General features: G+C 41.8%; 1 protein-coding gene across 2 annotated transcripts; it reads left to right on the top strand.

The window, feature by feature from the left end:
* The first annotated feature begins 6 nt into the window (after positions 1-6).
* Positions 7-6,345, top strand: SLC35E3 (solute carrier family 35 member E3). Of its 2 annotated transcripts, none has more exons than XM_051608444.1 (5): positions 7-527; positions 705-815; positions 2,327-2,485; positions 3,438-3,520; positions 3,991-6,345. In XM_051608444.1, exons 1-5 carry the CDS (start codon positions 138-140, stop codon positions 4,175-4,177), a joined length of 930 nt encoding a protein of 309 aa, XP_051464404.1. In that variant the 5' UTR covers positions 7-137; the 3' UTR covers positions 4,178-6,345. The 2 variants fall into 2 exon arrangements, with proteins under 2 accessions (XP_051464404.1, XP_051464413.1); XM_051608453.1 differs by lacking the exon at positions 3,991-6,345 and adding an exon at positions 2,730-2,799 and having other exon boundaries at positions 64-527; positions 3,438-3,524.
* The last annotated feature ends 17,995 nt before the right edge of the window (positions 6,346-24,340 follow it).

Raw genomic sequence — 24,340 nt, 5'->3', positions numbered from 1 at the left:
CGGGGCGGGGCCGCTCGGCGCTGCGGCTGCGGCTGCGCCCGCGGGGCACCGGAAGGCGCGAGCCCACGTGTCCCGGCGGAGCGGGGCGGCCCGGCCGGTGCGGGTCCCGCCGCCCGGTCCTGCCCCGCCGCCCCGCCATGGGCTGGCTGCCGGCGCAGGGGCGCCTGGCGGCGGGGCTGCTGGTGAACCTGGCCGCCTCCATCTGCATCGTCTTCCTGAACAAGTGGCTGTACGTGCGGCTGGGCTTCCCCAACCTCAGCCTCACCCTGGTGCACTTCGCCATCACCTGGCTCGGCCTCTACTTCTGCCAGGCGCTCGGCGCCTTCTCCCCCAAGAGCCTGCAGCCCTCCCAGGTGCTGCCCTTGGCCCTCAGCTTCTGCGGCTTCGTCGTCTTCACCAACCTCTCGCTGCAGAGCAACACCATCGGCACCTACCAGCTGGCCAAGGCCATGACCACGCCGGTCATCGTGGTCATCCAGAGCCTGGCTTATGGCAAGACCTTCCCTCTCCGGATCAAGCTGACCCTGGTGAGGAGGCCGCGGGGAGCGGGAGGGAAGGAAGGGGCCGAGGGGAGCGGGAGGGAAGGGGCCGCGGGGAGCGGGAGGGAAGGGGCCGGCCTCGCCTCGGGTCGGGCGGGAAGAGGGATGGGGGGCGCGGGGGTATCAGGGCAGGGACCCCGGCCCGAACCCTCCTCTTCTCCACAGGTCCCCATCACGCTGGGTGTCTTCCTCAACTCCTACTACGACGTGAAGTTCAACCTCCTCGGGATGGCTTTCGCCACCTTAGGCGTCCTGGTGACCTCCCTCTACCAAGTGGTGGGTGATGGGGCCGCGGGGGGAGCGCTGTGCCGGGGGGGCTTCCAGCTGTGTCCCTCGGGCCGTCGCCTCCGGGCAGCACCCTGGCTTCCTGGAAACCCTCCAGACGCTGCTGGTTACTAAACAAAACAAAACCAAACCACCAAAACAACAGCAAACATTGTGATGATCCAGCACAAGCCTTGGTGAATTGTTTAAGGAGTTCGGGGTGTCATCTTTGACGGGGTCTTGAGCATTATTTCAAGGGGTGAAGATGGCTTTATCGGTAAAACTCTGATTTTCTAGAGAGCACAGATTTTCTCCTTGCTGAAGCAACTGTCTTGTATTTGAGCCTTTCCCTAGAAAGGACGTTTTCCAGTCCTTCAGTTAATCCCATTATTTATTCTTGAACTATTATTCAGCAACTTCTGTAGAGGGTGCATTAATGTATGTGCACAATATCACCTTCCTCTCTGATTGTGGTTGAAAAAATAGGCACAGGACTGCCTAAGCCCTTTCCACTCTTAGTGTTGCACTTACCAGTTCATTATTGGGCATGACCATAAAAGCCTCCCAAATTAGAGTCTCCTGTCATGTTGATGCAATAGTCACCATCAGTTTAAGTGTCAATGTCTTTGTGACAGACGTACTGTGCCTCCAAAAGGAGCAAGGTTCTTTGACCTGTAGTGTGCAAGGTGATAAGTCATAGTCTTCTGTTCTGGGGCAGGAGGAGGGAGAGATGCTGCATGATAACTTTGTGTTGGTGTGTGTACTGGAGGAATTATAGTACCTGAGTGAAATGGTTCTGTAATTAAAAAAAACAAACAAACAAAAACAACTTAGCAAGTTTATATACTGGAACCCATGTTACCAATGAATGTGATTTATGAAGCAGTAAACTTCATTCTTCAGTATGATAGAAAGATCCATCTTTTTCCTTGTATCATCTATCTACATAACCATACATAGCAAATGTTGTCTTTTAAAGCATGCTACATTGAAAATCCAAGTTACAGTCAATATTGAAATGAAATCCAGTATATTTGGAATAAACTGTCAAAGCCAAACATTTACAGGTTTTGTTAGCTTGTGTGTGGCAGAAGATGAGAAGAAAGGAGCAAAAGCAGGTCTTTGCTTAGGCAAAGGTGCTCTGCTCCATCATAGACAGGATCTGGAATGTATCTTGACAATAATAGGGAGCTGGCATTTTCTTCCCAGCTCTGCTACTTTAAAAATTCTTCCTCAAATATAATATTTTCTGCTCAGGCCATGGGAAAAGGAAGGTTTAGGCACCCAGGTGTTTTTCACTTAGACTGCACATGATTTTCTCCTCACACGGGTTGTGTTCTCACAAGAGAGCAACACATGGGCCTCAGGTTAGGCAAAGGTAGAAGATGATGCCTAAGGATCTGTTTGTTTAGTATTGTCCATGTGAGACTCCCTCTCTGTTAGTAGTCAATTTGCTTTTGCTCAAGTTTTAAGTGTATGGGGTTTTTTTCCTCATGTTTAACATCTTTCTCTTTTGGTTTTAGTGGGTAGGAGCTATGCAGCATGAGTTGCAGGTAAACTCCATGCAGTTGCTATACTATCAGGCACCAATGTCCTCAGCTATGTTGTTGTTCATCATACCCTTCTTTGAGCCAGTCTTTGGAGAAGGGGGAATATTTGGGCCCTGGACGCTTTCTGCTGTGGTAAGGCTTTTATTTACTTTATTGATCTAAATGTCATTGATGCAGTTAAATTTGATAGTAACATCACAGTTATCATCATTTGATAGTAATCACAGTGAAACAGATTTTTGTACAGTTATTGGCTATAAGGAGATGAGAGGGGCATGTGCAAGAGGAAAAAAACCAACCTTATTATGTCTGCCCTGATTCCTCCTAGAGGAGTCTCTGTCAATTGATTTACCTCCTTATTCTTGTTTCTGTTTAGAGGGCATCTGAACAACAGGAAAATCTGACAAAATCCAGAAGCTTCCCCTAGTGTATTAAATTAAAAATATGTAAGTGCCCTAGTTCCAGCTCTTGCTGTCCACTCAGTAAAGAGATAAGCATGCTCACTTCTGACACTCTTAACTCCTCTTCTCTGGAAGTATGCCAGCATTCGTTGTTCTCTAGAATTGCTACTTTATTTTCACCAAGAAGGCTATAATTTCTCTCTTTATCATGCCAGTGGCATATTCCTACCACTGATGGTCCTGCCTCTCAGTGATGGGTTGTTTCTCATGACACTGCAGTATATGGGAATGGGATAGCAAGTTTTCACTGTAGTAAAGTCAGATAACTTTCCAAAATAGTTCTTGTTGTTACCGTAGTTAAGACTTTGTCTCAAAAGGTAAAGAATACAACCTCTGTGTGTTTGAGTAGCCAGGTTTCCCAAATCACTCTTAAATGTTCACGGAGAGTGAAGGAGAAAAGGCTTGTGGTTCTATCAGTATATGTGGACATCATACCCTGAGCTGCTTCCACCTGTCAGTGGTGTCTGCACTGATTTGAAGCTCTTTCTGGGTTCGTTCTCCCTATGTTTCTCTTGCCTGGTACTCTGCATTTGGAAGTAAAGGCAACTAAAGAAAGAACCTGAAATGTACCTACAAATGGCCAAAAGCGTGTCAGATTGCTGACTGTGTCCATTAATCCACAGATAATGGTACTGCTGTCTGGAGTAATAGCCTTCATGGTAAACTTGTCCATTTACTGGATCATTGGAAATACGTCACCTGTCACGTATCCTTTGTAACATCAGTTGTTCTTCCTGTTTCCAGATGAATTATGTTAGCATTCATTGGGACTGATTTACTGTGGGGAAGATTGTTTGGTGACCTGCCTGCTTTATCTGAAATTATGAAACTGGAAAAGCACAGTCATGTTTTAGTGGATTTTGTTTCTTGTTTCAGGGTCTAGATAGATAATGGCAGTTAACTTACAGACTGACCTTCATAACTACAAAAAATATTTACTCAGACTTTGGCTGCCTTGAGAAAGTGTTGGTGCATCCGTTGGTTTGTGGTGTACAGTGGGTGAAAGGCTTTAGGTGGAAGTTAATTCTCACAAGCTGCAGAGATGCTGGGAAGTTGTGTGAGTTGAAGTCAATGTGACATACCATTGCATGCTTTGGGTGGAATTAATGAAGTTCCCAAGTGTTTCTTTTTACAGAAAAAAAGTAATACCTGCTATTATTCTTAACAGATATCTAGGTATAACATGTTTGGACATTTCAAGTTCTGCATCACCCTTCTAGGAGGGTGCCTCTTATTTAAGGATCCACTGTCTGTTAATCAAGGCCTTGGGATTGTGTGCACATTGTTGGGCATTTTAGCTTACACCCACTTCAAGCTTAACGAGCAGGAAAGCAATAAGAGTAAATTGGCTCAGCGTCCATGAAGCAAGTGTTTCTGGAGATTAATAATATTGTGAAGGAAAACAAGTATTTAAATGTGCATTGATTCTAGAATGTACAAAATTGCCTTCATTCGTTTAGATGTATGGTTTTTGTTTAACCACCAGGATTGTTACTTTGTAACTAAACCAAACAAACAGAAATAGCAAAATGCTGGGGTTTTGCCATCTCAGTCTCTCCTGTTCTTTTAATTAAATTTAAATGGTAACTTAGAAAAAAAGCACACTTCAAATTGCTACAGAAATTGTACTGAAGTAATTATATTTTTTGCATACAAATGAGATCATGATGGCTCCAGTTATAAAATGGGGAGAGAGGAAGAAAAAGAATCCTGCCTTTGTGATAATGCCAGTATTGCTGCTGTGAAGAAATTTGGAGGCACTTTTATGCAGATGTTCTGGTGTATAGTGATTCTTCCTCCTTTTTGTCTGGTGAATGATGAAGAGGAAACATCCTTTGTTCAGTGGTTTTAAAAAGGGCTGCCAAACTCATTCCTATTTCTTGTTTGCTTTCTTGTGTATGTTTGACTTCAACTTGAATGAAGAAATGATTGATTTTGACTGAAGGAAGTAAATAAAACTAGGGGTGGAGAGAGACAAGACATTGGAACACTTGAAGCTGCAGGCCACGCTATAGAAAAGTAGAAAGTCATGTCTAAATGGTTCATCTTAAGTTTTTTATTTTGGTCTCACAGGACATCAGTGAAGTCATTCATGTTTTAGAAAATTATATTACTGCTTTATCATTTTCTATGTGCCAAAACCAAGGCTTTACTTGAGATCTTGTAAATACTCATGAGCCTAATAAAATCTCTGATTTTGTGGTAATAGCCAAATATTTTTCAGCTCCTGTGCACAGACATCCATGCTAAAAATATTCTTGGAGAAGCCCTCAAAAAGGTCTTCATCTGTAACGGATGAGAGGGTTGCCTGGTTCTCTCTCCTGCCTTCAGCCCCACCTCCCTCTCTCCCACTCCTTTCCCTGAGCATTACCTTCAGCCTTGTCTGTTGTCACTATTTCAGGGGGAGGCCCAGGGGCTGCCTGGGCAGTGCCAGGTAGGCAGCACTTCCTCAACAAGGCAGTTCCTGGAAACTTATCAAAGTGACTGAAGAATGTGAGGTGGGACCTGCTTGTGCTCTAATTCAGGAACACTTTAAAAGTCATTTTATGGCAGTATCAAGCACTGATTTTGACAGCATGGAAGGCAAAGTTGAGTACTGTTCTATTTTAAAAAGAAGGAAAAAAGAACTGCTTTCAGTAAATCTGGTGAGAACATATGTTTGCAGGGTTGCAATTTATTTGCAGTATCTTAATCCTTACATGTTTGTTTTATCTTCATCTACCTCTAGCAGATTTAAGGAGGGGAATTACATGAACAAAAACAGATATTTCAAGTTTTCCAACCACCAAAAGAAATTATGCTTAGTTCCTTTAAACTTTTTTACAATAGAGTTAACAAGTCTTTGTGTAAGAAACAATGCAGATCTTCTCAAGCTTTATTTATTCTATTACATTTTTTGATTTAAGAAAAATATATTTTTCTGTGTAACCTAAGTTTACACTGTAATACTCTATATCATTTCAGAGTTAAAAATACCTGAATAATTTTACATCTTTACCAACTGTGTCTTAGACATTGTACTGGTCCAAGGATAATTTTTTAATATGTTTTTATAAATCTATTGTTAGTTTAAAGACACAGCCTGGACTACTGAAAGTTGTGTTCAGACAGGACATATCTGGATGCATATCCTTCAGTATGTACACTGAGAAAGCCATTTGCATTAATTTGTGCTGTGCACAAGTTCTTCTAAAATGTAGATAGACTGCAAAGACTCTTACAGCTAGAAAAGAACAACTGAATTAGAAGCCTGTATGACAACAATATTTGGGATGAGACTTACGTAGATATGAAGTGGTAGAATGAACAAAACAACCATGTCTGACAGTATAAAAGAATCCTTAAGGATAGGAGGAGATATGCAAGAGAAAGTTAACAGTGTCATCAAAACCATACATTATAAATACAATCTGTTGCTGGAATGTGTCAACTGTGGAGGTCACTTAAGTGATGTGATTTTTTTCATATGTTCAAGAACTCTCCTGTGAGATTTACCCATTGTATCTAACAAATAAAGTACCTTGAACTTTATCATGTGGTTCAAAGTATTAAATCAAGGAGGCTTGTGTAATTGTGGGATAAATAGATCTTTGTATGTATTGTTTCTTTGGATACCATGTGTAGGGTGGGAATATATTTGTAATCTCTTGACTGGTATCTGCTTATTGCAGGGGAGAAAGTTGTTCTCCTTTTTCATCTTCCACTGGAGCTGTGTATGCTTTCCTGGTCTAAGTGTGTGTAAGACAAAATGGTGCTACTTGGATTTCTGTCTGTAGAAGTGTTTCAAGGAGTTTGCATGTTTTGGGGCTCAGCTAGTGACACAAATGAGGGAGGCTGTGTGCCTCCCCTCCCCTGGGCAAATACAGGGACCCACATGTATACATGCACTCACCCACTGACAGACTGACTGTGTGCTCTCCTTCACCCCAGTCTCCTTCCCCCACATAAATGCTTCCTGAATGCTTCAGTTTCTGCACATGCTCCATTTCCTTCTCTGTCCTGCACAAAGGTCCCCAGTGCTGAGGTTCTTTGGTCTCACTTTTTCCTTATACTAAAGCTGTGATGCTTCCTCAGACCTCATCCCCCACCCCTCAGCAGAGAAGTCCTGACACTCCCAGTGGTACTGGGAAGGCAGCCAGGAGCAAAATAAAGTTAACTATTGGGATGATAGAGGAACTGCCAGCAACCAGCTCCTGCCTTCACAGGCAGGTATCTGTGAAGTGACATGTTAGGGGGACTGAACTTTTCTTCAAGAGATTGTAAAACAAAGAAAAGGAAAGGTTAAGGGAAAATGCCGTTTGGATGATTTTACTGTGATAACATGCTTGGCCAAACTTAAATTCTGAGGTAAAAGTGGGAGTTGTATAAAAATTACTAATACTTACTTGGTGGAAAACTTGCTTATTCTAGTTTTTACTACATCAATTTAATGTCTTCCTGCTAATTATATGTATTTCATTCCATTTGGGTTTTCCTGAAAGAGAAATCAAAGGCTTGGCAACTTTAACAGTATGTGGTCATCATCACCCTGTATGTGCTGTTGCAATTTGAGCCACACTGTACAAACCCCAGTGTTTCTGCTTTTGTTTTTACTTGATATTCTACATCTGACTACACTGTGGCAACAAGATGGACCTTGGTTCTTTTCTGCCATCAGGTGCTTTGCTGCTTGTATTAACTTTCTTTACTTTAAAAAGCTACCATTAATGTAGTTCCAATGGAAAAGAGCATAGATACCAGGGTGGCTTTTAAAAATAAGAGCAGTCACTCATATTTTAATCCAGAATCATCTGAATCTTTTAAACTTGTCCTTGAAAACACTTTGCAACAACATACATGAGATGTTCTCATTTTCCCCACAGGACATATGTCATCACTTAAGAGATACTCAGTTTAAAACTTTGTGTTGCATTTAACTTCTTCGGTAACTCAACGCTTGTTTGACAGATTTTGGCATCTGGTTTTGTACGACTTGCAGGCTCTGGGGCACTGTGCCAGAGGAGTTTTCCTGTGGATGGGTGAGCAGCTACTCTCACAGGCTCAAGGCTGAAGGAGAGAGGTTTGCTGCTCTTACATGTGTGAAAAGGAGGTTTGTCTTGCCAGCAAGTCTACCTTCCAGACAGACCTGCAATTCAGCAGGAATGTATCCTCTCTCTGTCTCATTTCACGAAATGAATTCCCAGTACTGGCCCAGGGCTAAAGCAACATTAAAGTCTTGTTTGAGCTACCCATAGGTTTTTTAATGTTTTGGTTTTTTGTTTTGTTTTTTTAAATATTAGTGGTAGTCAATGCTGGTTAAGTACTAAGGTAAAAATCTCACTTTTATAATATGCTGTATAATAGGAGCTTCAGAAAGGTGTCTTAGAACATTTTGGAGTACAGCTAATGTCTAACCCATGTCTACTTTTGTCACATCTTCTGCAAAATCTATCAAAAGGTAATGATGGATTTCATAGCTGTCTATATATATCTATACAGTTGGGCTGCTGAGGAGGGGATTGCTCTTGAGCAATATTGTGCCAGCCACTAAACACCAACATACTGGACTGTTAATATATTTAGCAGTGAATTAGAAAAGTCCAGCCTGAAATTAACCAGCATGCTTATGAAGGGAAAAAGAAGACTCAGTCCAGCTGGGCTTGTTTTTATCTTTTTAACAACAAACATGAGGCCTGCAGTTTCAGGGAATTTGGAAAGCACATCTTTGTGTCCTTCAAATCACCTTCCATAAGATTTTTCTCCCACTATGTCTGTTTTGCTTCCAGTTATGCAGTTGGTGTCTTACCTGGACTTTAAAAGAAGCAGAGTTTGGATTGCAGACTTGCAGGCATTTTCTTGTGTGACAGGTTTTTTCCTCTTCAAATTTTATGCCAGCTATTCACAACCCAGCTTCCCTGTTTAATAAGAAAACAAAGTTGAATAAATTAAAGGTAGATGTAATATATAGTGAACATTTGCTTTGTGCAAGAATTTCACTCTTTAACTGTAAAGATGCAGCTCTTTTATGTTTGTTTCCCTACTGTTACAACCAGGTTGATGCACACAAGCACCAGCTTTATGCTCCATAGAAATGCACTCTCCTGCTGGTGCTCTCTCTGCAGTCTCAGTCTTCCATTTGACAGCTGAGTTGCTGCGAAGATTATTTGGATGTCACCCACAGAAGGTTAAGAACATGAAGTGAAAATATATCAGCAGGAGCTGATATAATCTTGGTAATGAGAAATCTTATTCTAAGACACAGAAGATATCCTACCAAAAGTCCTGTTCTATGCAGTGGGGAGAGCTGTGGGTTCATCCTCCAGCAAGTATTGCAAAGAATGCCAGGGCTGAATTGGAAAAATTATTTGTATGCTGCAATAGTTGACAAATTTCACGCAAACTTGCTTTTAATAATATAAAAATTGAATGTATAAATGCCATGCAATAACTAAATACATGCATAGCTGGATTCAGACAGCATAAAATCTTTGCTAGCCTCATCCCACAGCGATGGGTAACCTTCCTGAGAGAAGGGAGCTATTGTTCCGCCTCCCCCTCGCCCAGTGATGCTGGGCTTGGTGAAGGAGGGTTTGTGTTCCCGAAAGCTGGTCTGCTTGTTTTCAGCTGTATCATTTGGTCCAATGAAAACATATTCCCTCTCCCTACAGAGCTTGTCTCGATGAAGTTACTGCTTTCATCTAACTGGCTTGGATAGTGTTCCTGTCTTCCTCTAGTAGCTGAAGGGTCTGATGGACCCTGGGGAGTAGAACATACTCCCTGGCCTCGTGTAGCTGCAGTGTCCAGTCAGCCCTGCTGTAGGGGATCCAACCCAGCCCAAAGGGTCATACTTACAATGCAGTACAACAAGAACTAAAGAAAGGGGAAATGTGATCCCTTTTCATTGTTTTAGTTGCAAGGCCATGACTAATCCTTTCAAATTTTAGTCTTTGTCATTTCCCTTTAATAGGTGCATAAGAAAGCTCCCTTTCCTGTTTCAGTCTGCCCTTTCTGTATAAAATACAATTATGCCATGTTTTAAGGAATTCTGGAATTGAAACAGAAATGGTATTCACTGCTAACATAAATATATTTACCTTACCCAGTACTGCTTTTTTTTTTTTTTTAACCTAGTGACCCTTGCTTGCTTTCTAATCCAGAAAAAAAAAATAATAAAAATTGCTTAAAATACAGGAGGAGTTAGGTTAACCTGAATTGAGAGGTAATTTGCCAGCTCAGGAATTGCCTGTGCCTTCCCATCTGCACTAGCTCAGTACCTAAAAGGCACAATATGCTGCTGCCTTTATAATGGAAAGGCAGGAACAGACACGAAGAGATTAAACATAATGTAAGGAAAGTTAATTACATCTTTAAAAACAAGTAGTGAGAATGATCCAAAGGTTACTTGAGTATTGGCATTGCAAAGATACATTCAGATTTGTTAGTGGCTTCACTGGAGTATGAATACAAGCCATTCTTTTTAAGGCACATGGTTATATTTAAGGAGGTCCAAGAAGTCCAGCACGGTTCTGTGGGTAACCAGCACAGGCAAGGATGCACATGCAGGCTAGCAGTTTGTCTGAAAAGAGCAGGATTATTTTCAGAACTGCAGGCAGCTGTGTCACATCCAGGAAATGCAGGGTGGAGATCTCTGGTTGAAGCACAGCACAAGAATGTAATTTTTCATGACCTTAGCAGAGAAAACAGTTGCATTTTTTACTTCCTTACAAAGGAGAGGCTGAGAAGCAAACTGGTGTAAAGGAGCTGTGTTCTGATCGGGCAAAGCATGTGGAGTCATCATGGCTACTGGGACCACAGAACAGAGGTAGCTGTGATTTTTTAAAAAGTGAGACAGTGGATTAAGAGACAACTGAGAGGAGCATACACCATGTCTACAGCTAGGCAGGTTTTTAAATATAAGGCCTAAGTTTAGATGCTTAACTTCATGATTAGTCATCTGAATAGTACGGCCAGATTTGTCAGTGTGAACTTACTCCCTTTCAGTTGTACTTAATGGAGAATGGCATGTGCTCAACATTTCCAGAAATGAAGCTGCATAGTTGACAAGTTTGACTTTTTTTTTTGTCTCCAACTAAATTAGGTATGCTGTTTAAGAAAGAAACTGGGTCCTTGTTCTATTGTCAGCTACAACAGTTCTGCTTCCTTACTCTATGTTTTTTTAATCCTCCTTACTCTTTGGTGAAAAAGAAAACATTTGCACACTTTTATTTTCTGTTGTGTAACTTAACTAGTGTGACTGAATAGGTTTTGTTTTATAATACACTGAAGTTGCATATTAAGAACTTCGATTAAGATCTTGTAATTTATCTATGTGTGTGTATGTTGATTCCACTCGAGATTCTGTCTCTGAGCTGAATGGAAAATCTGCTAGTGTTATACAGCATCAAATAAAGCACTGCTCTCCAAGGAGTGGAAAGGCAATGTTCTGGTCTTCTGGGATCCAAAGTGGTTTACTTTTTAAATGCATTTCTTCTGGTGCTTAGTCAAAAACTGGTTTCCTATTTGTTAATCCAGTTGAGAGGAGAATCTGACAACGGTGGTACGTCCTTTAGCAATGACATTTTTGAAAACACACTATCTTACTTTCCTGAGTGGTAAAACGATTCTTCTGGTCAGGATTAACAATGTATCAGTGGTTTTTTTTAGCTAGTATCATTCCCCAGAGACCCACTTATCTGGATTTTCTTCAGGTGCAGTTTGCATAAGATTTTAGTCTACAGGTGGGAAAAAAACCCCACACAAAAAAAAACCAACAAAAACGAGGGAGGGAGAGAGATTAATAGATTTGTTTCCCAAACAAAGCCCAAGCAAGACTTTCCCATAAAGACTATGTTGATTCCTGGATAACTTTGCTTGTATCAGGAGTGGACATATAAACCTTAATTCTATACCCCTAAACCTACAGTCTCAATGAGGTCCAGCTGACAGCAGAGGATGGACACATGGGAGGTTGGCACTGAGCTGGGTTTCTCAGCATTCACAGTTAATTGTTTTTATAGAACTAGATGAAAGATTACAGAACCAGCTGTAGTTGGGTGTCATTCAAACCTCATCTTGGATGACAAAGAGAAAATAAAATACAGGTAGTTTTAAAATCAGAAACTTTTGGAAACTAGCAGACTTAGTGAAATACATGCTCTTAGCACACATGATATGAGGTGGTGGAGTCAGTGGAGTGGTGTGTTACTGCTTCAAGGCACATGTCCTGCTCCTCCCCATCATCACAGCTTTGGCATTTGCTGCTGCCTCTTGATCTGTCTGAACTGGGAGACCCTCTGTGAGGCAGAATGGCCGTGGCTGGTTCAAACAGCAAGTTCACGCCTTGCTGTGCAGGCAAGTGAGTCTCCGTGCCGGGACAAGGGAAGAGAGTGACACCACACGGCTAGAAAGGGGGCTGAGGGAAGCACTTCTTAGTGTCCAACATGTCGTGTCCACATGCCCAGCCTCAGAAAGCAGGTTTTGAAGGAGAAGGTTTCACACATTAACAAAACGGCAAGAAATCCTGTTTTCGTGTACCACTATCAGTGTCCCTGCCAGAATCCCTCAAAAGGTTTTTCAAGCACTGCAAAATATTTACATGCCTGTAAGTAGTCCTGAAATCTCTGGGAGACTAGGTGGCTCTGCCTGCCTCTGCAGCCTCCCGTGTTCTGGCAACTCTCTTTTGCCTTGTCCTCTGAATAAAGGGAAGACTTTTGGAAGGTTTGTCTGCTGGACTTGTTTTTCAGTGTGCTGTATTTAGCAGAATCATTCTGTGCTCCATCAGCTATTTCTGCTTCTGTGGAAACAGCTTTACTCTTTTGAGAGCCTATAATAGTTCACAGGGTGTCACACAAATCAGAAATAATTGGGATATTATTTTTAAAGGCTACTTACTTTTCTAACCAGTTACTTGTTCCTAAGCAAGCCAGGATTTAAATACCTTGTAGTTAAGTATTCCCAGTGTTCTCATTTAGTGTAAAAAGTAAGATAAGCTGTCCTCTAATCTCCAATTTCCTTTGAAAAATGTATGTAAATCAATGCATGCAAAGATGTCTAAAGAAATTATTTTAGAATGTGACATCTGATTGACTAACAGGATTAAACATTTTGGGGCTAGGAATGGCTACAATGAAACACTTCTGGAAAGACTTTTCTGCACAAGTGGCTTGACAGTATTGAGTTGTAGCAGAAGCTAGAGACATCGGGCTCTAAAGAGGCATTGCTTGCATTGAAAATTGAAACCAAGACCTAGTAAAAAATGAGAACTGATACCCATCCATAAAGCATAGATAAAACTATAAAGTTTCCTTAGCAACAGTTTTACTGCTGTCATCATTTTGGTCTTGTATAAAATAATTATATGGCTGCATGGACCAAAAGGACTCTTGACACTCTGTGTGCACACGCTGACAGTGCCTGAGACAGTGCTGCTCCCCAGATACTTGCAGCTTCTTCCAGAGATGGTCCTTTCCCATCTGCATCAGCAAAGAGGAATGTGCACCCGTGCTGTGCTCTCCCTTGGATGCAATCATTTGAGTAACAGTTTACAGAACTGAATCCACTGAGATAGGGGTAGTGACTTACTCTATTGCAAGGGCAGTAAATTTTGCTAAGAAAGTACCTTCAACAGCAGAGGGAAGTGATGTCTTGAGCTGGAGCAACTTTATTTACTAGAGCTGCTTGATGGAAGCTGTAATAACAACAGGAAGACATGCCTGCTTGTAGGCCAAGAAATATCAAGACCATGAGTTTGGAGCTATGTGGGGGAAAAGCTTTGAAAGTAATGGAAAGATAAGCCACAAGATGAAAGAGGGTCTCACTTAATCTTCTATCATAAAGAAAAAGTTGCAACAGTCAAATGTGTGTATTTGCTGTCATAAAGGAAATTCCCTTAGTATTTGCACAAGTGTAATGCAAAATAGGCAGCTGAGACCTGCTCTCTACAAATGCCCAGAGGTACATTTCCAAAGAACTTTTCACAGAACAGGTTCAGCTTGAATTACAGAGCAAATGAGCTATAAAACAGAACAGCCTGCAAATTCCCATCAGAAGTGTCTTCATCAGTACAATCAACCCAACTCATCTTGCAAAGAAAGCTTTCAGCTCCTTTGCAACACAGGAAAAGCTGGCTAGGGCTAGCTAAAGTAACTATCAGTGGTAATTTGAACCCTTTACTTCTCCCTCAGTAACACCTGAGGGAAACTTTTGGGAATTTGGACTCAGTTCTATCACAGGAGATACTGCAGGGGCTTATCAGCTCAGTTAACTGATACTGCAATTAACAGCAGGACATTCAAGGTGTGGTTAGATGATAAGGGAAAGACCACTGAATGGCTCCCTGCTTTCAGAAGGGCTCATTTCCATCTCCAGTTCTCTCCTTCCAGCTGTGTGTTCCTGCTGCTTTCCTGCTGATGTCCCATGTGCCTGCATGATAAGGCAAGCTGACCTATTAGCACCAAATAAAAGTAAATACCCTGTTGTTGAATCAGGTAAATCTGTGGTCAAATGAGCTAAAGCCAGCTCAAAGAAATACTTGGCTGGGAATGCACAGCTCCTGCCAAGGCCGTAGTTTCAACAGGGCATTCAGTGGACTCAAGACATTCTTTCAGAGACAAGGAGGAGAACAGGACACCTCCTTCACAGCTCTGAAATCAGCAAAGATTTCTGTAAACTTCACCTTCAGCAGTGAAGCCTTCAGCTAGCCTAAGCTACCTGAAGCAGATCCCAACTTCTTCCCTGCCTACCTGTCTGCTGCCATTCCAGTGATGTCCTAAGCTGGCCCCTGTGCAGCTACTCAGGACTACCTCAAATAACTGATCTGCAGAAAAAAATGCATTATTTCTCAGGTGTGCCAGATCACTTTATCCACTATATGCAATAGATGCACAAATATTACTGCCAATGTAATAGAAGGGGCAGTGGAAGGATGGAAGAGGTAGATGGGAACAGATGTCTGTGAAGCAGCATGCTGACCACAGAAATGCATGCTGAATTTTCACTCACCATTAAATTCAACCATTTTAGTGTGCATGTGCAGCTGACTAAGCCTCACAACTGCTAGGTTTCTTTGAGCAGAGCAGGTATAATAGATAATGTGGCTGGTTAGGGATCAGGAAGAGGGTAAGACAGGCCCAAATCAGTGATTCTCCATCTTTACTCACATCACATCCAGTAAGAAAGAGGAAATTAGACATTGTAGGATTTCCTGCATTGAATGAGTTAAAGATCAAAATAGGCAATTATGGGCTAAAAGGGATCCTCTGGAGTGCACCAGACCTTCAGTTGATACTGGGGAAAACAAGTGTTCTCATGAATCTTCTTGAAACTGTGTTTTGGTGCTGAAAGCCAGAAGACCTGTGCTCTCAAACAGCCCACTGCACTACATTTCTGGATATGTTTGTGTGAGGCCTGGTTTACTTACCTGTGGAAACTGCAGACTGTCTTGTCTCCTGACAGCCAAGTCATGATGCAGCAGTATCTTAAAGACCCACAGCAGTGGATCTGGGATTTTTCCCTTGTGAGTAACCCTGCCACAATGTATCTCTCTCCAAGTGCTCTGCCAAGCTGCAGCCCCTCTGGCCTTGGCTCATATCTGAACAATGGTGTTAAGATAAGTAAGGTTGGTCAGAAGTCAAAGCTGCGTGCCTGCGTATCTCTCCAGGTACACAAAGAAAGGCAGAAGAAACTGCCAAGAAAAATGCACAGAATCAAAGCTCTCACCACTAAAAAATAGTTTTTAATCGACAGGGGGGATCTAAACTGAGTGCTAAGATGGACACGGTGACACCAGCTGAATGAAGGAGTACTACGAAGTCCATGGGCTTGCTTTCTGTGTAAGCAAGATATAACTGAGATACTAATACTTCAATGGAACCAAAGAAAAGTACAGAACAATATTTTGCATGGCATATTCATCCGCACTCAGAGTTTAGTTTGTGTCCTGCTCTTCCAGTGGCATCGATGGATTTGTACAAGTTTTCTCCGTTTATTTTTAAGAGCCTCTCTTTGCATGCTGTAGATGGAGAAAACCCTTCTCTCCACCAGATGGCAAAATCACCAACGAACCTTCACTGACAAACCTCCACACAAAGCCAGCGTGATCTAAGGCTGCTAAACAGAATGTGTCAGACCAGCTAATGGAGCCAGCAGAGGTGGCAGAAAAACAAGCTTAATGGCACACACATCCTTCAAAAACCATTTGGATTAATTCTTCCTCTCTCTCTCCAAACCTTGCCCTCCTGATAAGGCTGTGGATGTTATCCTGATCTGTATTGCCCACCAGTACTTAGAAAGAGGTTTCAATCTGTAGGGCAGCTGGGCTGGGGGATTCCCCTTGCTCTTCCTGTTTCGTTTTTTTTTTTTTTTTTTTTTAATTAAGTTATTCTGGTAACAAAAAGAAGCTACATGCAAGAACTATCTGTCCTGTTCAAGTTCCTCTAGTGCATCAGAGTCCTCCTCAGGCTGAAACATGCCACGTACTGGAAACCAGTACCAGCTGGCTTTCAGTTGGAAGCCATGAGGAACTGAATATCTACAATACAAGAAGAAAGGCAGGGTATGAAATATATGGAATTTAAAACACTTTAAAAAAGGAGTAAACCCTCTTGCTATAGACTTCCTTATTGATCCAATTCTACAAACATTTTCACATGTAATTACCAAAAATGAGGACACATCAGAGTATTTGCAGAATAGTTTGCAAGCTCTTTGTATGAAACTATTTTTAATATGTCTAGAGAGATATTAAATATATTGTGGAAGTATTAACAAAATCTGAAAATCAGCAATGACATGGAGGGGAAAAAGAAGCAAAGGATATGCAATAATGGCAGAAAAAAACTGTAGGAGGTAAAGTTGAGAAATTCAGAAGTGAATGTAAAAAAGAACCTCAGAACAGTGCTGGTCATCCCAACCACTGCCTGGCACCTGAACCTCAGAATGCCAAAATCTTATTGTTTCCTGCTGTAGCTGTGACAGCAGAAAACATGTATGACAGCTTTCCCCCTGACTTCTGTGACTGTCATGTTCCAAGGCCTTGCCACACAGTTTGGCACAAGCAGATTAGTCATCAAGGCTGTTGCAGCAGAACTTCCCACCGCATCTCTGTGGGTCACAGGACTCCTCTCAGGAACACCAAGCTATCTTAGCCAGCTCAGTTCCCTAAGGTTGTCCGGGCCTTTGGAAGAGTCTGGGTGATCTGTGCTTAACCCCTTGCATTTGGTCTCACAATCTTCCACAGACTGAGGGTTTTCTCTATGGTAGATTGCCATTGAAAGACACTTTTTGCAGAGATCTTTGGATCTCCAAGATATTTAGAGACATTTGTCTGTTCTGTCACATCACAAACGTATTTCCTGCTTTGGTTTCCCTTGACAGTAGTAGATGATTCATTCTGGGAGATGAGGTTTAGTCCCTACTTTCACAGCCCTTTCTTAATGGACATCTGAACAGGAAAAAGGAGCCATAGATTAATTGTGAATAACTGCAGATGGGAAATTGATGCAATTGATGCAGAGATGGAACCCAAATGCTGAGGCTCAACAGCTGCTTTCCATGTTTTAGGCAGTTTTTGTAAGAGCAAGGGACAAACCTTGAGAATCAATGGCAGGAACAGGTCAAACAGGGCCATTAAGAACATCAGTGAACAAACAGCTTTCATCACATCCTCATCATTCATTAATATGATTGTCATATTGAAAACATACATTGGCAATCCTGTCAAGTTCTTGCCAATGGAGAGCAACATGACTAGTTATGCTCTTAGTGGAGATGCAACTACAGAAAAGATATCTATGTGGACTGGAGGAAATAAATCACACAATCAGCCATAAATAAAAATGACGGATGCAAGTTCTGAGATATTTCAGAAATCTAAAACCTCCAATTCCAACTACTACTAAGAAGAAATCTGAGGAAAGATCATTTAAGATGAAAGTATAATGCGTGACCCGCTACAACTATATCATAACTAGGCTTTCTGGATGTTAGGGCAATTAAAGAAGAACCTCTGTATGTCATGTGTAAATCTCGTTCCCTTTGGGTCTTTTTTAAATTGGAACACTAATATACCACTGAAAACAAATAATTAAAAAAACCCCACAAACCCAACTTTACCGCATATCTGTTATGCTATGCAAACCTGAAAGATCACAAGACCACATGCTTAAAGATGACTGCATCTCCAGTATAGCCTGTTCTCTGTGTAAAGCTCAATATGCTTGAGATATGAAGTGCAGTCTTGCAGACGACTTTGCCAGCTGGGTGAAAGGAAAACATGGTATAAGTTTGTAGCTGTTTGGGATTCATCGGTGAATTTATTTTCTACTGTGCCAACTTGTTATTCTTGTACATCTATGCACTGGCTCTCGATCTAGAAAACCTGCCTTTTTCTTCCTTTTCTTTCCCATAGTCTTTCAGTCAGACCAAATACAACCACCATTTTGAAGTGGAAAGGATAAGAGGATTGAATAACCACCGTCTGGACATAAAGTTAAGCAGTGATTTGGTTGGCTGGTGTACAAAAGAAAGCAATGCAGTGCATGCAAACTGACTATTAGGAGCCCACGGATTCATTCCTCTTTTTGGCTTGGGTCTGAAGTGGGGTTGGGGTTGATTTGCTGGCTGTGATTCCAGATGCTCCAGGCTCTCTGTGAATAACAAACTTTTCGGGTTTCACCAGATCAGCAAAACGTCAGTTCTGTGTATCAGTCAGAGAAGTCAGAGAGGTGATAGAACTATCACAGATACAGCTCCCCTCCTAGTAAAACAGCACCAGTTCCCTCCCATACATGTGCTGATGTTACTGCTATTCCCTCAGTCCACAGAGTTTGTTTCAGTGGCATGAATATCCCATACTTGGATGTTGTTCAAACAAGTACGAATTCACAGGCAGGCAACTGGACACTATAAAAAACTTCTTGCTTGGCAAAAAGCAGTTGCATGCCAGCAATTAGGTGTTGAGGCAAAATTTGGTCAAGATCCATCTGAATCAAGAGGGCATAAAGAAAAATGTGAATTGGTTAGCCAGAAAAGCAACAGGGCTCTTCAAAAGGATGATTTAGCAAGGTATAAGTTTATTTCAGGAGGTATATGCATCCATATCTGATTTGGAGGAGATTTAATCTCAAGGAAACTCCTCTCCTCAGCAACTCTACTTCTGAAGTGAGCTTTGGAATACACATCCAAGACTGATAACATAGTCCTGTGATGTCTGTGATGGCAAGGGACTCTTGGGAGGGAAACTAGTCATGCTAACCTTCAAGATTTCAAGTTGAGGCTACCCCAGGCATTAGGAATACCTCTAGTTAACACTCCAACCTACTTGTCTAGCTACTAGCATTGTTGTTTCACTGTACATGCTGCAAGCTGTATGTTAAAAGCTTCATTGACAAAGCTGTGCTCTCAAAAGTAGAGAGCCATTTGACAGCAGCAGAAAGGCAATTTTGTAATTCACAAGCAAAACCAACTGTATTAGCAAAAAGAGGGTGCTGAGGCTTTTCTCAGGAGTGGATGGCTCTTTCTGTGTCAAGTAAAGTCACAGAGCAGTCAGTAGTCAGTACAGCTCCATCATCCAAACATTAAATTGTGGAGCAGAGCACAAGAGGTCTGCAAGGGAAGATGGTATAGCAACTTGGTGTTCCAAAAGACAGGATATATTCCTTATTTTACAGGTAGGTAGAAAGCAAGCATGGGAGCATACAGGGGAGATGTGGACAAATGGGTTAGGAAGGCTGGGACAATTCTAGGAGATACATGCCCAGCTATTCGTGTAATATAACACCCTGCTGCGTTTTGTTGTTAGTAACAAACAGTTCAAGTAACCGTCAGACAGTTCAAATCAATTTTTGTCTCCCCCTCCTCGAGCCCAAACTGCAACCTGACTTTAACAGTACTGCAAGCCTGACCTCATCATCAGCTGTAGTTCTGTCCATCTGTAGCACCCCAAACAGACTGGATTTGGACCGCATGCCACATTTGCTCTCAGCCTCTCTTAGATCTAGATTGCCCCTGATGCTTCTAACACTAGGATGCAAAAACAACGCTACATTTAATTTCTAACAGTTTCCTCAAGAGGTTCTGAAAAACATCTCAGCCTTCTGTGAGTCCTATTAGCCTGTGCACACCCTACACACCCTTCTGGGCCACTCCCTTGAGCAGAAATGTTTTTTGTGTTAGACTGAATAGTACATTTGAATGACAACTGAATACTGAATAGAACAGTTCTAAACTGAATTGGGGTCGTCCCAGTTTGCTTAAACAAGGCAGATAACCATTGTTAACTGAGGCCTCCTCTGATTTAATTACAGGCAATCAAGTACTCTTATAGAAGGAGATATCACTACATTATTTAATTTTCACAGGTAGAGATTAGTAAAGCAGGAAATGGTCATAATCTGGCACTCCTGCTTAGCAAGAACAGAAGAAACAGTTTATTTGACTCAGTGATGTTCTTAACCAAAACTACTGAGAGTAAGCAGAGCCTTTTACTGAGATTTTTCCCTTTCGGTCCTTTAGAATCGCTCAATGTGCTCCAAAAGCAAGGATTAAACAGAAAACCAGAGGTGAAAAACCCAGCTGAACATTTCATCCTGTGTTAGATATTGAGCACTTCTAAGCAAAAGTTCCAGATAATTGGTTTACATTTTTGTTACTTGGCCTCGCTTCAAAAGGCATACACTATTGTTCTATTTAATTTTGCTTGTGGCTGATTGAGCTGCTACCAAATAGGAATCAGATTTGGGCAGACAGACCACCAGTGTCTCCTAGATGCACAAAGGAATGTGCACACCAACTAAACAAAAGCAGAAGAGCTGCTGTCCTCTGATGTGGGATTGTTCCAGCTCCAGGTGGTTTTGAAGCAGCTTGTACTTAACGCTTGCAAGAGCAGGGCAAACCTGAACTGAGTGCCTGTGAGAGGGAGGTGAGAGCTGCTAGAAAAACCTTTTGTTTGAGACCATCTTTGCCAGTCTACCTGAAGTAATTTTACATTTTTCAAATAATAAACAAGGTTGAATCTGAAGTTATGCAAACGTAGAAAACTGCTGATCTCATATCTAAACCACCCATAAAATACTTGGAGGTAGTTAAGCCCAGGACACACACACAAGTAAAGCTGCAGGATGCCTGCTGTGCCACCCAGTCTGCAGAGCAGCTCAAAACCACAGCTCCTGCACACCAGAAAAACACAAGTTTAACAGCAAAGTACAGCTTAGTGTTCCCTGTTAAATAGCTGCAATAGTATCATGTGTGGTCTTTGGGTTCCCATTGCTGCTGTGAGCCTTGCTCTTGGTTCCTGCTTGTCATTCCTGTTTGTTCAAAATTGCCCCCAGGAAGGCTGCATCCCCTTTTCATTTAGTAGAATCTGGGTGTCATGTATACTAAGAAGTTTCTGCTGGTGGTACTGAGAGTCCTCTACATCACAGTAGGCTTTAGCTTTTGAAGTATAACTTCTCTGAACCGAATACGCTGTTACTGGCGCATGGGTTTCTTATCAGTGTGCGTTTCCTTACACAGCAAAACAGGAATGTCAAGGAAACTACAAAATTCTTTCTCCTGCGTTTGTACAGAAGTGTGCTGACCCACCACCTGCCATGTGGGGTCACGGCTGCAGCAGACAGGCCTGGCAGAAAACCCCACTAAGCCACAGATGCCCCAGCTGCATCCCAGCATCTTTCCTCCTCTTGCTGTGCCTGACATCTGCAGCACGTGCCTGCTCACAGCTTTCTGTCGCACCAAGAGAGGTGCAGCCTGAGGCTTTGGAAAGGGTGCATCAGCACAGTGTAAGGCCCCAGAGCCTGTGTTTTGCTTTTTGTCCGGGAGCAGCTAATAGACAGCACATAAGTTTAACCCACCTGATTGCCAAGAAGCTGCAAACAGGTTGAAGATGAGACCTGACAAACCCTGGCCACCCATAGCTCTGATCAGCATCTGGGCACTCTGGACCATTTCATGTACATGCTGGATGCTGAAGAGGCAGCAGCCAGGGAAGGGTAAGTAGGACATTTTGGAGGAAAAAAAAGATAAAAAAATACAGCAAGGAACAAAAATCTGAAATTTTTGTCTTTAACAGCCCATCTGTTCATTTGAGTTGGGCACCCCTGCAGCACAGCAACCCATCTTTCCTCTGGCATATGCTCTTTTAGGTAGACCAGATCCAACTCAGAAAAGAATTTAGCTTGCAAGCATTAAACAATGAAATGTCTACAGTTAGCAACAAATTTATATTTAAAATGGTCTCATACCATATTAGTTAACCACAAAGTAAAGCGTATCTCTCCAGTTAAGGCAGCTGGGCTATGTCTGCTGCAGGTATTTTCTGTAGCATTATAAATAAAATACACAGGCAGGGGCTTGCCATAGTGGTCGTCTCCTTTTATTTTTATGACCTTAAAATAGTGGGGGACTCAGCTCTCGTAACTATACAAGCTTATTACTGACTCTTCAAGTAAATCTTCTTAATTACACTTGTCCTGAATTATCAAGCATAAGAAAATTATTATGCATGTTGATGACATAGCATATGCTGTATTAGAGACAAACAAGTGACAAACAGGACAGAGGTGGCACAGCACTGCAGAAAACACTCCCGTCTCCCCCAGCAAGCACAGGCAGCATGTTCTACCTACTCACAGCCTCCCCTGACTTGAGATTAGTCCATCTGAAAGATAAGATTGTCCTTGAAGGCTGATAAAAGTTCTAGACTGAAACTGTTGGGTGTTTTTTTAATCCTTAGCAGTTAATTAATCAGTATGGGGAATTATTTAAAGAATTCAAATTTAATCTCAGAGTCATGGGTCACAAGATGTTTATTGCTTGAAAAGTGGAAAAAGAAAGTCCCAGTCCCTATTCTGGGAAGTCTTGGTCAGCAGAAAATGTATTGCTAGTTTAAAAAGCACCTTCATTTCTACAAAGCCTTAGCAAAACTATACTGTGCATAAGACAAGGCTCAATAATGTAATACATTTTTGAAAGAACTACATAAACTCTCTGTTTTTGGTTTTCTTCAGTTCACTAAAATGCATTTTGTATAGGAATTAAACAGTTTTCATGCCACATCAAGACTGAACATCAATAATACTGCTGTTCAATGTTACATCAACTGAATGTAGCCATTTGGTTCTATCCTCCTGCTTTTTTGTGTATAGGTGATTTCATAGAATCATGCAATCATAGAACTATTCAGGCTGGAAAAGACCCTTGGGATCACTGAGTCCAACCATCATCCCTACTCTACAAAGTTCTCCCCTAAACCATATCCACCAACACCACATCCAAACGACCCTTAAACACATCCAGGGATGGTGACTCAACCACCTCCCTGGGCAGCCTATTCCAGTGTCTAACCACTCTTTCTGTGAAAACATTTTTCCTAATGTCCAGTCTAAACCTGCCCTGTTGCACCTTGAAGCCATTCCCTCTTGTTCTATCGCTAATTACCCGTGGGAAGAGACCAGCACCAGCCTCTCTACAATGACCTTTCAGGCAGTTGGAGAGACTGATGAGGTCTCCCCTCAGCCTCCTCTTTCTCAGACTAAACATTCCCAGCTCCTTCAAGCTTTCTTCAAATGCTTTTTTTCCTCCTGATGATGAAGGTAACTAGCTAAGGATCTCAGGAACTAAGGTACTGGGTGGAAATTAGCAGCTATCTGTCTTTGCCAGTGGCAAGACATGCCCCTTAAACCAGATTTGTTTGCCTTGAGACTCCAGTGCCAACAGGAGGTAAGCATTCTTTGTGTAGTTCTTACAGCTTCTTGGCTGTCCCCCACTAGACCTTGAGCTTTATGCTCTAGAAGGTTAACAAGCTCATCTTGAAAATCCGTCATCACGCAAATATCTAGATTTAAAACATTGCTGGAATATTTACAAGGTGCCGTGGTTGCTGAGAATCTATATTTGGCCAAAGGACAAGTCCAGGCAGTTATCCACTGCTTGTTTGGACAAGTTAGTTGCCATGGAAAATTAGCATTATGCTCACTCTGCTCTAGCGTATCTTCAAACACTATCTGCAGTGCTCATGTTCTCTAACAAATCTTTTCACTACACAAATAAAATTTTAAAATGTCACCATGGGCAAAGAAAAAAACCTGATAATTAGGGAGTCAACTGAAAACTAACCAGTTGTAGTTTAGGTGTAGGAATTAATAAGTACCTATCAAAGTAACAAGTACCTATCAAAATAACATACTTTCAAACATCCTATACTTAAAATATATTAAGAATTATAGAATGGGATATGACAGGAATATAGGACAATATGATGGCATCCAATTCTCTTTGGATGCAAAGTTTTCTCTTAGTTTTCTCTCTTAAAACACCGGTGAAGAAACAAATTAAGAGGCACAAACGAGCATTGCAAATCAAACTAGTATCCAAAGATGTCATTACCTATTAGTCAGGCAAGCAACACTTTTATTGTTGTGTCTCAGAATTTATGTGGACTATAAGCAAGAGCGTCTGCCTTTGCTAACCTCAAAATAAACTGTCGTGTTTTCCATCACGAGCACTGGCTGCAGCTAGATTTACAAGGTCGCCATCGGACGTTTCGAGGCTG

The sequence above is a fragment of the Apus apus genome, chromosome 1 (genome assembly GCF_020740795.1).
Source record: "Apus apus isolate bApuApu2 chromosome 1, bApuApu2.pri.cur, whole genome shotgun sequence".
NCBI classification, from domain to species: domain Eukaryota; kingdom Metazoa; phylum Chordata; class Aves; order Apodiformes; family Apodidae; genus Apus; species Apus apus.
This window is presented reverse-complemented; position numbering and strand designations above follow the sequence as displayed.

Bases quoted from the DNA above. Each gene is read 5' to 3' on its own strand.
- SLC35E3 (XM_051608444.1), top strand. From the start codon at position 138: ATGGGCTGGCTGCCGGCGCAGGGGCGCCTGGCGGCGGGGCTGCTGGTG. The intron at 528-704 runs GTGAGGAGGCCG...TCTTCTCCACAG, and splicing joins TCCGGATCAAGCTGACCCTG to GTCCCCATCACGCTGGGTGT. The intron at 816-2,326 runs GTGGGTGATGGG...TTTTGGTTTTAG, and splicing joins TGACCTCCCTCTACCAAGTG to TGGGTAGGAGCTATGCAGCA.